Source organism: Oncorhynchus mykiss, chromosome 19 (genome assembly GCF_013265735.2).
Source record: "Oncorhynchus mykiss isolate Arlee chromosome 19, USDA_OmykA_1.1, whole genome shotgun sequence".
In the NCBI taxonomy this organism is placed as follows: Eukaryota; Metazoa; Chordata; class Actinopteri; order Salmoniformes; family Salmonidae; genus Oncorhynchus; species Oncorhynchus mykiss.
The window spans coordinates 17,908,849-17,921,747 of record NC_048583.1 but is presented as its reverse complement, the minus strand read 5'-3'; the positions used below and the strand labels follow the sequence as shown (position 1 = coordinate 17,921,747).

Below are 12,899 nucleotides of genomic sequence, written 5' to 3'. Positions count from 1 at the left end.
AACAGCCCCAGACCATTATTCCTCCTCCACCAAACTTGAAAGTTTGCCCTATGCATTGGGGCAGGTAGCGTTCTCCTGGCATCCGCCAAACCCTGATTCGTACGTCAGACTGCCAGATGGTGAAGCGTGATTCATCACTCCAGAGAAAGCGTTTCCAATGCTCCAGTGTCCAATGGCGGGGAGCTTTACACCACTCCAGCCAATGCCTGGCATTGATTTTTACGCACTACGCGCTTCAGAACTCGGTGGTCCTGTTCTGTGAGCTTGTGTGGCCAACAACTTCGAGTTGTTGCTCCTAGACGTTTCCACTTCACAATAGCAGTGCTTACAGTTGACCGGGGCAGCTCTAGCAGGGCAGACGTTTGATGAAGGAAAGGTGGCATCCCATGACGGTGCCACGTTGAACGTCACTGAGCTCTTCAGTAAAGCCATTCCACGGCCAATGTTTGTCTATGGAGATTGCATAGCTGTGTGTTCGATTTTATACACCTGTCAGCAACGGGCATGTCTGAAATAGCTGGATCCACTAATTTGAAGGGGTGTCCTCATACTTTTGTGTATATAGTGTATCACTCTCGCCACAGAAACAGCCAAATGGTGGAGGACTGTAACTTGAGGGAGTGATTGCGGTCCTAAAAGAAACTTAAAGGGGGCTCACTAATTGTAGACAATTTTATTTAGATAGCACTCTAATATAATATCTAATGCAGTATCTTGTCATATGTTTTATACTGGTTTGAGTGGAATTTGCAAGGTAATGATATGGCATGATTGACCCAGTGTTGTTTTGACCCCAACAAAGTTCACCACGCGAGCCTGCTGCCCACGACTTTCCCTGTGATCAAAAAAGCCGTGGAAGGAACCACACCTGTCAATCAATCCCAGTCACATCTGGGAAATTATGAGAAGTAGGACATTTGAGTCACAACGTTGTCCCAACATTGAGTCATCTACTAGGACATGAGTTGGATGACCCGGTTCTGTTATCTGTGACCCCTTATCTGCTGCAGGAAGGAGGACCTTGATCAGATAAATACACCGTCAGGGGCCAGAGGCTCTTCATTCTCCAACTGTACAACACCACAACTGGTGCACCAAAGACTAGCAACATGGCTCCTTCCCTTTTGCCCACAGCCGCAGGCGTTCTTTTGCTATTCTCCCTCTCCTCTGCAGTAAGTGTCACATTTCAATGAACCTGTTTCAAACGAAGGTGTGTTCTCTCATAAACAGTGTTCTCCAAAAACAGTAGATACAGTAGCATCTACTAAGATAACAGACTGTGCTGTTTTGCTTCTGTTCCACAGCAGATGAGGGGAGACTATTCCGAGGACTGCACACCAAGGGACGGATTTGTAAGTATGATTGTAGATGGGATGCACCTACGTACTCTACTCCACTCATTAAGTGGTGTGTGTGTGTACAGGAAGGAATCCTCCATCTTGCTATTTCATCCTCTTTGTACTGTATGCTTATTGACATTGTTATTTAGATTGAGTTGTTGCTAAATTATAGTCCCCACGCGCATATGATATGTAGTTATTTCTGGGGTATTACAGCCAATTTAGTTGGTGCTTCTTTAAGAACACACGTAATTAAACATTTTGTAGTTTCTTTGAATCCATTGAAAATGTCCAATGCTCAACACATCCAATGTCACAGTATAACAATATGTTGTGAATATGTGTCACAAATGGCACTCTGTTCCGTATAAAGGGCTCTACTTTTGACCAAAGATCAACGCGCCCTGGTCAAAAGGCAGGGTGTCCTTTGCGACACAGACACGTCTCTCACATAGTGTTAAAATGAAAGCATCCGTGTCTGTTGTAGGGCAAGTACTGCCCGACGACATGTGGCGTGGCTGACTACCTCAACAGGTACAAGCCGGCGGTGGACAAGGACCTTGATGAAATGGAGGACATCCTGGGTAGAATAACCAACCTTACCACGGGGGCCACGGAGAAAGTCACCTACATGAAGGATTCGGCAACACAACATCAGAAGTCTGGTGGAGGTGATTGACTTTTCTGTATCTTGGGCTATTTGACCGTGTTAAACCAGGGCGCGTTGATCTTGGAACAATCATAATACCTGCTTCAGTTACAGTAACTTAAACTAGCTAACACGAAAATCAACACTATTAGATGTGGTGCTAAGAAGTGGGGACGTCAGTAGCAGAAAAGTCGAAACTTTCAAGAAGTACATCGATGAGGCACACTCCGCTTTTCATGGCTATGTGTTTCAGTTTACATCACTTCACTAACAGTTGGTCTATAACCTTTGTCAGGGTTGTGTTCAATAGGGAGAAAACGTTTTGCAACAGAGTGAATCCGGGAGATACTGTCTGAACTCGTCCAATAAGAGCACATATTTTCCTTTGAAAAATGTTTTTCTACAGTTTGCCCTACTGAAGACACCCAGGTGTTAAGCTAATTGTAAAAGAACTAAAGACTCTGGTAATTCATGTAGGTTACTGTAACTGAAGCAGGTATTGTGATTGTTCCACAGACGTCCACTATAAAAGGTCAGCCAGCATACTGGATGATGTCCTGCGCTTTGAGAAGACCGTCGTCTCACAGGAGGAGCAAATATAGTAAGTCCTTCTTTTTCTGTTCTTTTTTTTTACATCAGAATCTAATTTGGTCTCAATTCACTTAGAATTGGACTTGGAACTTCTCCTTAGGAGAGCAATTGACTTCTGGAATTGATTGCCATTCAATTGGAATTGACCCCAATGCTCGTATGTCTCTCAGCGGCTAAAGCTGGTTGAAACCAGTCATTGATATTACATATCATTTCAACCAGTTTTGCCTGCTGGAGACGAATTACCTGGAAATACCAGGACTAAGGGTACAGGTGTCAAATGCTATGTACTTAAAACACATTGATAGTCAAGTCATGCACCCACTGACCTACAATATAAACCGCAATCTAAGTTAATATCCGCGTCACCTGAGAAACATTTTCAATCTGTTCCCCTCTTTTGCTCAGTCAACTCCAGGGGATCCTGGAATCCAACAAGAAGAGGATGTTAGACCTCAAACAGATGTCCATTCAGCTGGATCAGAAATGCAAAGATCCCTGCAAGGATACTGTGGAAATCAAACCCACCACAGGGAAAGGTAAAATCAACAGCGTTCTGCAGGTCGATCCCCAGTTCATCAGACGTTGCTCAACCCTGCTCCTGGAGAATTCACTCTACATACCCGTCGTTTGTCCTTGTTGCGTGTTGAGTCAGAAGCGAATCAAAGGCATCAATTAATAGAGGCTGAGCTGATGTACTTTAGCAATGGTTAATGAATTAATTTGTTAATATCATTTGTTGGCATTTATAAGTGATATTCTTTAAGCAAGGGGTATCAATCCAGTTCTATGGATGCACTTTATATTAGTTCAATTAATTTGCTTCTATAATTTATTGGCATTTTAAAAAAATTGGTAAATAGGCATAGCTTTAATTTAAATGATCAAAAAACGTCTGTTAATAAAATACCACAGAGTGGATCTTTACCAGGGACAAGGGACAATAATCAGCAATGCACAAGCTCATAAGAGCATAAGCAACACAATCAGCAAGGTAATAGAGCCAGAGCTCATTTCCATCTGGAAAAGGCTAAAAGCAGAATCAAAACACTACAAAACCGTTGTGCATAGCGCATTGCCTTTTGGGAACAGTAGTCTTTGTTATTAACACATATCAACATGATCATGACATGTTGTTTTTCTCGTATTAGATTGCCAGGATATTGCCAACAAGGGTGCCAAAACCAGCGGTCTGTACTACGTGAAGCCACTGAAGGCTAAGGAGGAGTTCCTGGTCTACTGTGAGATTGACAGCTTCGGCCGCGGCTTTACCGTACTGCAGAGGGTACGTGTGTTCATTATGGTTGGCTCATGCAGGATTCAAACCCCCAACCCCACCATGCTCCAACCCACTGAGCCATTGGAAGTTGGAACCAGGGTTGGGGACAATTCTATTTCAGGAAGTAAACATTCCAATTGGGATTTCAGTTTCCGGATTGACTAAAGTGAAATGGTATTGACCCAAACCTGGTTGTAACCACATACTGTATTATTATCATAACCACCGTCCAACATATATCCCCACAGAGACGTGATGGCAGCGTAGACTTCAACAAGGACTGGATCCAGTATAAGGAGGGCTTCGGCTACCTGAGCCCAGATGACACCACCGAGTTCTGGCTGGGCAACGAGAAGATGCACCTGCTCTCCACCCAGTCCTCCATCCCATACGTGCTGAGGATCGAGCTCACCGACTGGGTGGGCAACAAGAAGTACGTACTACTAAATGCTCTACTAAGCCTACTACTAGTGCACGCTTAGGGCCTACATTCATCAAACTGAATAGAAAATGGTGTTCAAAATATAGTGGGAACAGCTCAAAGACTTATCCCAGCAGGTAAACTGGTTCCAATGATGTCACTCCAACCCGTTGCAAAGGATGTTACAATGACATCATTGCAACCAACTTGACCCCCTGGGATGCTTACCAATCCAATTCTGTGGTGTCTAGGTTTCACGCTTTAAAAATGCTGGAAATACTGTATTTCGCTAATATCAATTCCCCCTCAAAGTTATTGGGGGCTTGGCATCATTGGTCTTGCCTATATGACACATTTACTAGCGCAATTCTCTCCACTAAATTAATGAAATATTTAAGGTCAAATCTTAACTTCAGCAAGCCAAATCTTCACTTAGTCATAATGTCAATAGGAGACTAAGTTGAAATTTGACTTAAGGCCAAGTTAGGATTCGCCCCTTTAATATATTTAGTGCTGAAATATTTAGTGCCATTTAGTGCCATTTTTTTAATGAGGAATTGTGGAAATACGCAGCAGTAAGCCTTTTCTTGGTGAGGTGACTAACTTCAAAATAGCATGTTTTTCCACTCTTCAAATCAAAATGAATCACATGTTATTTGTCACATGCTACAGGTGTAGGTAGACCTTAAGGTAGAATGCTTACTTACAAGCCCTTAATATCCAACAATGCAGTTCAAGAAAGAGTTAAGAAAATATTTACTAAATTAACTAAAGTAAAAATAGTCAAATTAAAATGAAAAGTAACACAATAAAAAGGACAATAACGAGGGTATATACAGGGGGTACCGAGTCAATGTGTGGGGGTACAGGTTAGTCAAGTTACTTGTACATGTAGGTAGGGGTAAAGTGACTATGTATAGATAATAAACAGCAAGTAGCAGCAGTGTAAAAACAAAGTGGTGGGGGGGTGGCCGTGTCAATGTAAATAGTCCGGTGGCCATTTGATTAATTGTTCAGCAGTCTGATGGTTTGGGGGTAGAAGCTGTTTTGGTCCTAGACTTGGTGCTCCGGTACCGCTTGCCATGCAGCAGCAGAGAGAACAGTCTATGACTTGGGTGACTGGAGTCTTTGACAATTTTTTGGGCCTTCCTCTGACACCGCCTATTATATACGTAGATCCTGGATGGCAGGAAGCTTGGCCCCAGTGACGTACTGGGCCGTACGCACTACCATCTGTAGCGCCTTGCGGTCAGACGCCGAGCAGTTGCCATACCAGGCGGTGATTCAAACGGTCAGGATGCTCTTGATGGTGCAGCTGTATAACTTTTTGAGGATCTGGGGACCTATGCCAAATCTTTTCAGTCTCCTGAGGGGGAAAAGGTGAGGTCGTACCCTCTTCACGACTGTCTTGGTGTGTTTGGACCATGAAAGTTTGTTGGTGATGTGGACACCAAGATACTTGAAACTCTCAACCCGCTCCACTACAGCCCCCGTCGATGTTAATGGGGGCCTGTTCGGCTCGCCTTTTCCTGTAGTCCACGATCAGCTCCTTTGTCTTGCTCACATTTAGGGAGAGGTTGTTGTCCTGGTACCACACTGCCAGGTCTCTGACCTCCTCCCTATAGGCTGTCTCATCATTGTCGGTTATCAGGCCTACCACTGTTGTGTCATCAGCAAACTTAATGATGGTGTTGGAGTCGTATTTGGCCACGCAGTCATGGGTGAACAGGGAGTACAGGATTGGACTAAGCATGCACCCCTGAGGGGCCCCAGGGCTGAGGATCAGTGTGGCAGATGTGTTGTTGCCTACCCTTACCACCTGGGGGTGGCCCGTCAGAAAGTCCAGGATCCAGTTGCAGAGGGAGGCGTTTAGTCCCAGGTTCCTTCGCTTAGTGATTAACTTTGTGGGTACTATGGTGTTGAACGCTGAGCTGTAGTCAATGAACAGCATACTCACATAGGTGTTCCTTTTGTTCAGGTGGGAAAGGGCAGTGGGGAGTGTGATTGAGATTGAGTCATCTGTGGATATGTTGGGGCGGTATGTGAATTGGAGTGGGTCTTGGGTTTCTGGGACGATGTTGTTGATGTGAGCCATGACCAACCTTTCAAAGCACTTCATGGCTACCAATGTGAGTGCTATGGGGCTGTAATCATTTAGGCAGTTTACCTTCACTTCCTTGGGCACAGGTACTATGGCGGTCTGCTTGAAACATGTACATAGGTATTACAGACTCGGTCAGGGAGAGGTTGAAAATGTCAGTGAAGACACTTGCCAGTGTGTCCGCGCATGCTTTGAGTACACATCCTGGTAATACATCTGGCCCCGCGGCTTTGTGAATGTTGACCTGTTTAAAGGTCTTTCTCACATCGGCTAGTGAGAGCGTGATCACACAGTCATCCGGAATGGCTGGTGCTCTCATACATGATTCAATGTTACTTGCCTCGAAGCAAGCATAAAAGGCATTTAGCTCTTCTAGCAAGCTCGCACCACTGGGCAGCTTGCGGCTGGGTTTCCATTTTATATGAATACTTGTCGCCTGTGTGGTCTAGTGCTTAGTGTCATGGACACAGGCATATGCACCACAGTAGGCATGGGTTCAAATCCAACCCAATGTCTTTCTGACCTGCACCGCTCCTACCTTTGTTGTCTTCTTCTCACTGTCTTATTTATTCAATAAAACCACACACATAAAAAATAGCTAATAATTAAATGTATTTTCTTTCTTTAGGTATGCCGACTACGCCATGTTCAAAGTGGGGCCGGAAATCGACATGTACCGCCTGACCTACGCCTACTACTTTGGCGGTGACGCGGGTGATGCGTTCGACGGCTTTGACTTCGGAGATGACCCCAGCGACAAGTTCTACACGTCTCACAACGGCATGCAGTTTAGTACCAGCGACAAGGACAACGACAAGTTCCAGGGTAACTGTGCTATGCAGGACGGCTCCGGTTGGTGGATGAACCGATGCCACGCCGCCCACCTCAACGGGAAATATTACCAGGGTAAGGACACGCACGTACACAGACACGTGCACACTCTCACACACAGACACGTGCGCGTTCTTGCATTTTTTCCGTTGAAAGAATACTACTCTCCAAGTAACATGAACCATACTACAGTTATACATGTATGCAAATCACTACCAGCCTATACCAATGTTAGTTTTGGGGGGGGTTCTCTGGCATGTTTACTGTTACATTTCCAAGAAGGCCACATTTATGAGTCGGTCCAAACACTGTGATTTTCTTACTTGTAACAAACTTTTCATTGACACCTCTGCCTTTCCGTCTTTCCATCCCTAGGTGGGAAGTACACGGAGAAGGACGCCGGCGAGTCAGGCTACGACAATGGCATCATCTGGGCCACGTGGCACAGCCGCTGGTACTCCATGAAGGAGACTACCATGAAGATCATCCCCACCAACAGGATCACGGCGGGGGACGGACAGCAGACCGGAGGGGTCAAACAGTTTGGAGGCCTGTAAAACACTACTGAAACAAATACTGCAATATTGCCTGAGCTAGAACTTTTCCGGACACAGATTAAGCCAAATCCTAGGAAGCTCATGGGGAGTCTATCAAACATGTAGTTCAGGACTAACCTTAGGTCTAAAATGTGTCTGGAAAAATGGCCCTCTGTCTTGTTGTATCTAGTGTTTTATTGGTTCGATCAATGTAGTTTCTTGTCCTCTTGCCTAAAATATTGTCTATGATCAAATGGCTGTTGTTGGACCTTGGAAGATTTGTTTGACTTGTTCTATTTAGCACCTTCTGTTAGAACAAACTTTATCTAGTGTCTATCTGGTTGGTGTATTCTAAATATAGATACCTCTGCTCCGACTACATGATCTAAGACAGGGTTTGAACCTGGGTGGTCTGAAGGCCATAAGACTGTGTAAGCTCTCTGAGCTAAAAAAGGCAATAGCTCCGGGAGCTAACGCAAGTCTTCAAGTCTCAGGCCAAGGCACTGAATCACCTCGGTTACACAAGGGTCTTGCATTTAAAAGACCATGCCCATTTCTTTATTGTACTTTTCCTGATATTCATTCCTGGTAACGCTTGTAATTGTGCTAAATATGATAAATGATACCCACATTTATATGACATACAAGTTGGTAGCGGCATTGAAAGACTTTCAAAGAGAAGGCACTGTGCTGGGAAGACCTAACTCATTTCGTTCAACTATTTTGAACTATTCCAGATACCGATTTGCAGAAGCTATTTTGATACATTGGGGGAAGTTCTTGGAAATCACCTATTGGAAGTCCTTTGAACCAATATTCAAATAGCCTGGGTTGAATTCTGAGAGGATATGTCAACGGGAAAGAAAGTAACGCTATTAGGTAGGAATGTGAAGTAGGAATTTACCGTATTAAAGAGGGTATGTGTGTTTTTCCCTGCCTCTAAGACCAAAGTGCCCACCAAAGCCAGGTTCATGTTCAGCATGGAGAAAACGTTCTGAAACAGAATGTAACTATTAAAAACGATTCAAATGTCCTATATGCTGTTCTATTACAAAATAAATACCTACCTGAACATAAGACTTAGTCAATTAATCAATCAATCAATCAAATGTATTTATGAAGCCCTTTTCACATCAGCCGATGTCACAAAGTGCTGTACAGAAACCCAGCCTAAATCTCTGGTGGAGATTATAACAGAACAGGGCCAAGATGCTCAAACATTCATAGATGACCAGCAGGGTCAGATAATAATAATCTCAGTGGTTGTAGAGGGTGCAACAGGTCAGCACTTCAGGAGTAAATGTCAGTTGGATTTTCATAGCCGATCATTCAGAGTTAGAGACAACAGGTGCGATAGAGAGTCCAAAACAGCAGGTCCAGGACAAGGTAGCATGTCCAGAGAACAGGTCAGGGTTCCATAGCCGCAGGCAGAACAGTTGAAACTGGAGCAGCAGTATGACCAGGTGGACTGGGGACAGCAAGGAGTCATCAGGCCAGGTAGTTCTGAGGCATGATCCTAGGGCTCAGGTCCTCAGAGAGAAAAGAGAGAGAGAGAGAATTAGAGAGAGCATACTTCAATTCAAACAGAACACCGGATAAGAAAGGAGAAATACTCCAGATATAACAGACTGCCCCCCGACACAAACTATTGCAGCATAAATACTGGAGGCTGAGACAGGAGGGGTCGGGAGACACTGTGGCCCTGTCCGACGATACGCCCGGACAGGGCCAAACAGGCAGGATATAACCCCACTCACTTTGCCAAAGCACAGTCCCCATACCACTAGAGGGATATCTTCAACCACCAACCTACTACCCTGAGAGAAGGCCGAGTATAGCCCACGAAGATCTCCCCCATGGCACGAACCCGAGGGGGGCGCCAACCTGGACAGGTAGATCACGTCAGTGAATCAACCCACTCAAGTGATGCACCCCTCCTAGGGACGGCATGGAAGAGCACCAGTAAGCCGGTGACTCAGCCCCCGTAATATGGTTAGAGGCAGAGAATAGGGTTAGAGAGGAACCGGCCAGGCAGAGACAGCAAGGGCGGTTTGTCGCTCCAGTGCCTTTCCGTTCACCTTCACACCCCCGGGCCAGACTACACTAAATCATAGGACCTACTGAAGAGATGAGACTTCAATAAAGACTTAAAGGTCGAGACCGCATCTGTGTCTCTTACATGGATAGGCAGACCATTCCATAAAAATTGAGCTCTTTATGAGAAAGCCCTGCCTCCAGCTGTTTGCTTAGAAATTCTAAGGACAGTAAGTAGGCCTGTGTCTTGTGACCGTAGCGTACGTGTAGGTATATACGGCAGGACCAAATCAGAAAGATAGGTAGGAGCAAGCCATTGTAATGCTTTGTAGGTTAGCAGTAAAACCTTTAAATCAGCCCTTGCCTTAACAGGAAGCCAGTGTAGAGAGGCTAGCACTGGAATAATATGATAACATTTTGGGGTTCTAGTCAAGATTCAGCCATGTTTAGCACTAACTGAAGTTTATTTAGTGCTTTATCCGGGTAGCCCGGAAAGTAGAGCATTGCAGTAGTCTAATCTAGGTGTGACAAAAGCATAGATTCATTTTTCTGCATCATTTTTGGACAGAACGTTTCTGATTTTTGCAATGTTACGAAGATGGAAAAAAGCTGTCCTTGAAATATTCTTGATATGTTCGTCAAAAGAGAGATCAGGGTCCAGAGTAATGCCGAGGTCCTTCACAGTTTTATTTGAGATGACTGTACAACAGTCAAGATTCATTGTCAGATCCAACAGAAGATCTCTTTGTTTCTTGGGACCTAGAACTAGCATCTCTGTTTTTTCCGAGTTTAAAAGTAAAACATTTACCGCCATCCACTTCCTTGTGTCTGAAACACAGGCTTCCAGGGAGGGCAATTTTGAGGCTTCACCATGTTTCATCGAAATGTACAGCTGTGTATCGTCCACATAGCAGTGAAACTTAACATTATGTTTCCGAATGACATCACCAAGAGGTAAAATATATAGTGAAAACAACAGTGGTCCTAAAACGGAACCTTGAGGAACACTGAAATGTACAGTTGATTTGTCAGAAAACAAACCATCTACAGAGACAAACTGACATCTTTTCCAGACAGATAAGATCTAAACCAGGTCAGAACATTTCCGTGTAGACCAATTTGGGTTTCCAATCTCTCCAAAAGAATGTGGTGATCGATGGTATCAAAAGCACCACGGAGGTCTAGGAGCCTTGGTCTGACGCCATTAAAAGGTAGTTTACCACCTTCACGAGGGCAGTCTCAGTGCTATGATGGGGTCTAAAACCAGACTGAAGCATTTCGTATACATTGTTTGTCTTCAGGAAGGCAGTGAGTTTCTGCACAACAGCTTTTCAAACAATTTAGTGAGGAATGGGAGATTCGATATAGGCCAATAGTTTTCATATTTTCTGGGTCGAGTTTCGGCTTTTTCACGAGAGGCTTTATTACTGCCACTTTTAGTGAGTTTGGTACACATCCGTTGGATAGGGAGCCGTTTATTATATTCAACATAGGAGGACCAAGCACAGGAAGCAGCTCTTTCAGTAGTTTAGTTGGAATAGGGTCCAGTATGCAGATTGAAGGTTTAGAGGCCAAGACTATTTTCATCAGAGTCAAGAGATATAGTATTAAAACATGTGTCTCCCTTAATCCTTGGTCCTGGCAGTGACAACTGAGCTTTGGAGAAATACGCAGATTTAAAGAGGAGTCCGTAATTTGCTTTCTAATGATCATGATCTTTTTGTCAAAGAAGTGAATTTATCACTGCTGAAGTGAAAACCATCCTCTCATGGGGAATGCTGCTTTTTAGTTAGATTTGCGACAGTATCAAAAATACATTGTGGATTGTTCTTATTCCTCAATTAGTTGGAAAAAAAGGATGATCGAGCAGCAGTGAGGGCCCTTCGATACTGCACGGTACTGTCTTTCCAAGCTAGTCGGAAGACTTCCAGTTTGGTGTAGCGCCATTTCCGCTCCAATTATCTGCAAGCTTGCTTCAGTGCTCGGGTATTTTCCTTATACCAGGGAGCTAGTTTCTTATGACAATTTTTTTTGTTTTTATGGGTGTGACTGTATCTAGGGTATTACGTAAGGTTAAATTTAGTTTCTCAGTTAGGTGGTTAACCGATTTTTGTACTCTGACGTCCTTGGGTAGGCGGAGAGAGTCTGGAAGGGCATCTAGGAATCTTTGGGTTGTCCGAGAATTTATAGCACAGCTTTTGATGATCCTTGGTTGGGGTCTGAGCAGATTATTTGTTGCGATTGCAAACGTAATAGAATGGTGTTCCGATAGTCCAGGATTATGAGGAAAAACATTAAGATCCACAATATTTATTCTACGGGACAAAACTAGGTCCAGAGTATGACTGTGTCAGTGAGTAGGTCCGGAGACATGTTGGACAAAACCCACTGATGATGGCTCCGAAAGCCTTTTGGAGTGGGTCTGTGGATGTGAATATTAAAGTCACCAAAACTTTGAATATTATCTGCCATGACTACAACTCAGTCAATCCTTTATTTCCTACAATACCAACAGTACAGGAATTAGAACCCATACTGTTGTTGTCCCTTTGATGCATGGCCTTATCAAGACAAATGTTCTCCATACATGTTTTGAGAACAACATTTGTAATCGTTGTCACACGATCTATTAGACTGTACATGGACAAATCCATGTTTGGATGTCATTCGGTAGATGTGACACTATGACCAAAAATACTCTCTCTCTCCCGATCTCTCTCTCTCTTTCTGCCGTCTAATCATATTGATCTCAGAAAGGCCTTGTGTGTGAGCACGTTTGCATGTGTGAGTGGGCGTGTGTGTCTGTGTGGGTTGGTGCGTGGGTTTCTGCTGACTGGTATGTATGCTCTGTGTGAGTGATTATTTGTCTTTGTTTGTACATTGTGCAGGTCCCCTATGTGACCACTCTTTATGTCAATATTACCCAACGTACATTACATTTTCCTATCGGTGTTTTTATGGGGTCAACCAAAAGCCAAAACTAGTAAATTAGTGTATTTCATAACGCACTACTGCAATAGTCATCGATTGACAATCACTTATCCATCCAGTAGATAGAAAGTAGGATCAGGGCAAACTTGAATTCATCACTTTGGGATAGTAGCATTGATGTTGGTT

At 44.0% G+C, this 12,899-nt stretch overlaps 1 protein-coding gene across 2 annotated transcripts; it reads left to right on the top strand.

Moving 5' to 3' along the window:
- The first annotated feature begins 1,039 nt into the window (after positions 1–1,039).
- Positions 1,040–8,825, top strand: LOC110497452 (fibrinogen gamma chain). Of its 2 annotated transcripts, none has more exons than XM_021573558.2 (9): positions 1,040–1,172; positions 1,305–1,352; positions 1,828–2,011; positions 2,506–2,590; positions 2,989–3,119; positions 3,732–3,865; positions 4,108–4,292; positions 7,010–7,287; positions 7,588–8,820. In XM_021573558.2, the coding sequence occupies exons 1-9, from the start codon at positions 1,110–1,112 to the stop codon at positions 7,767–7,769; spliced, it is 1,290 nt and encodes a 429-aa protein (XP_021429233.2). In that variant the 5' UTR covers positions 1,040–1,109; the 3' UTR covers positions 7,770–8,820. The 2 variants fall into 2 exon arrangements, with proteins under 2 accessions (XP_021429233.2, XP_021429234.2); XM_021573559.2 differs by having other exon boundaries at positions 1,047–1,172; positions 1,308–1,352; positions 7,588–8,825.
- The last annotated feature ends 4,074 nt before the right edge of the window (positions 8,826–12,899 follow it).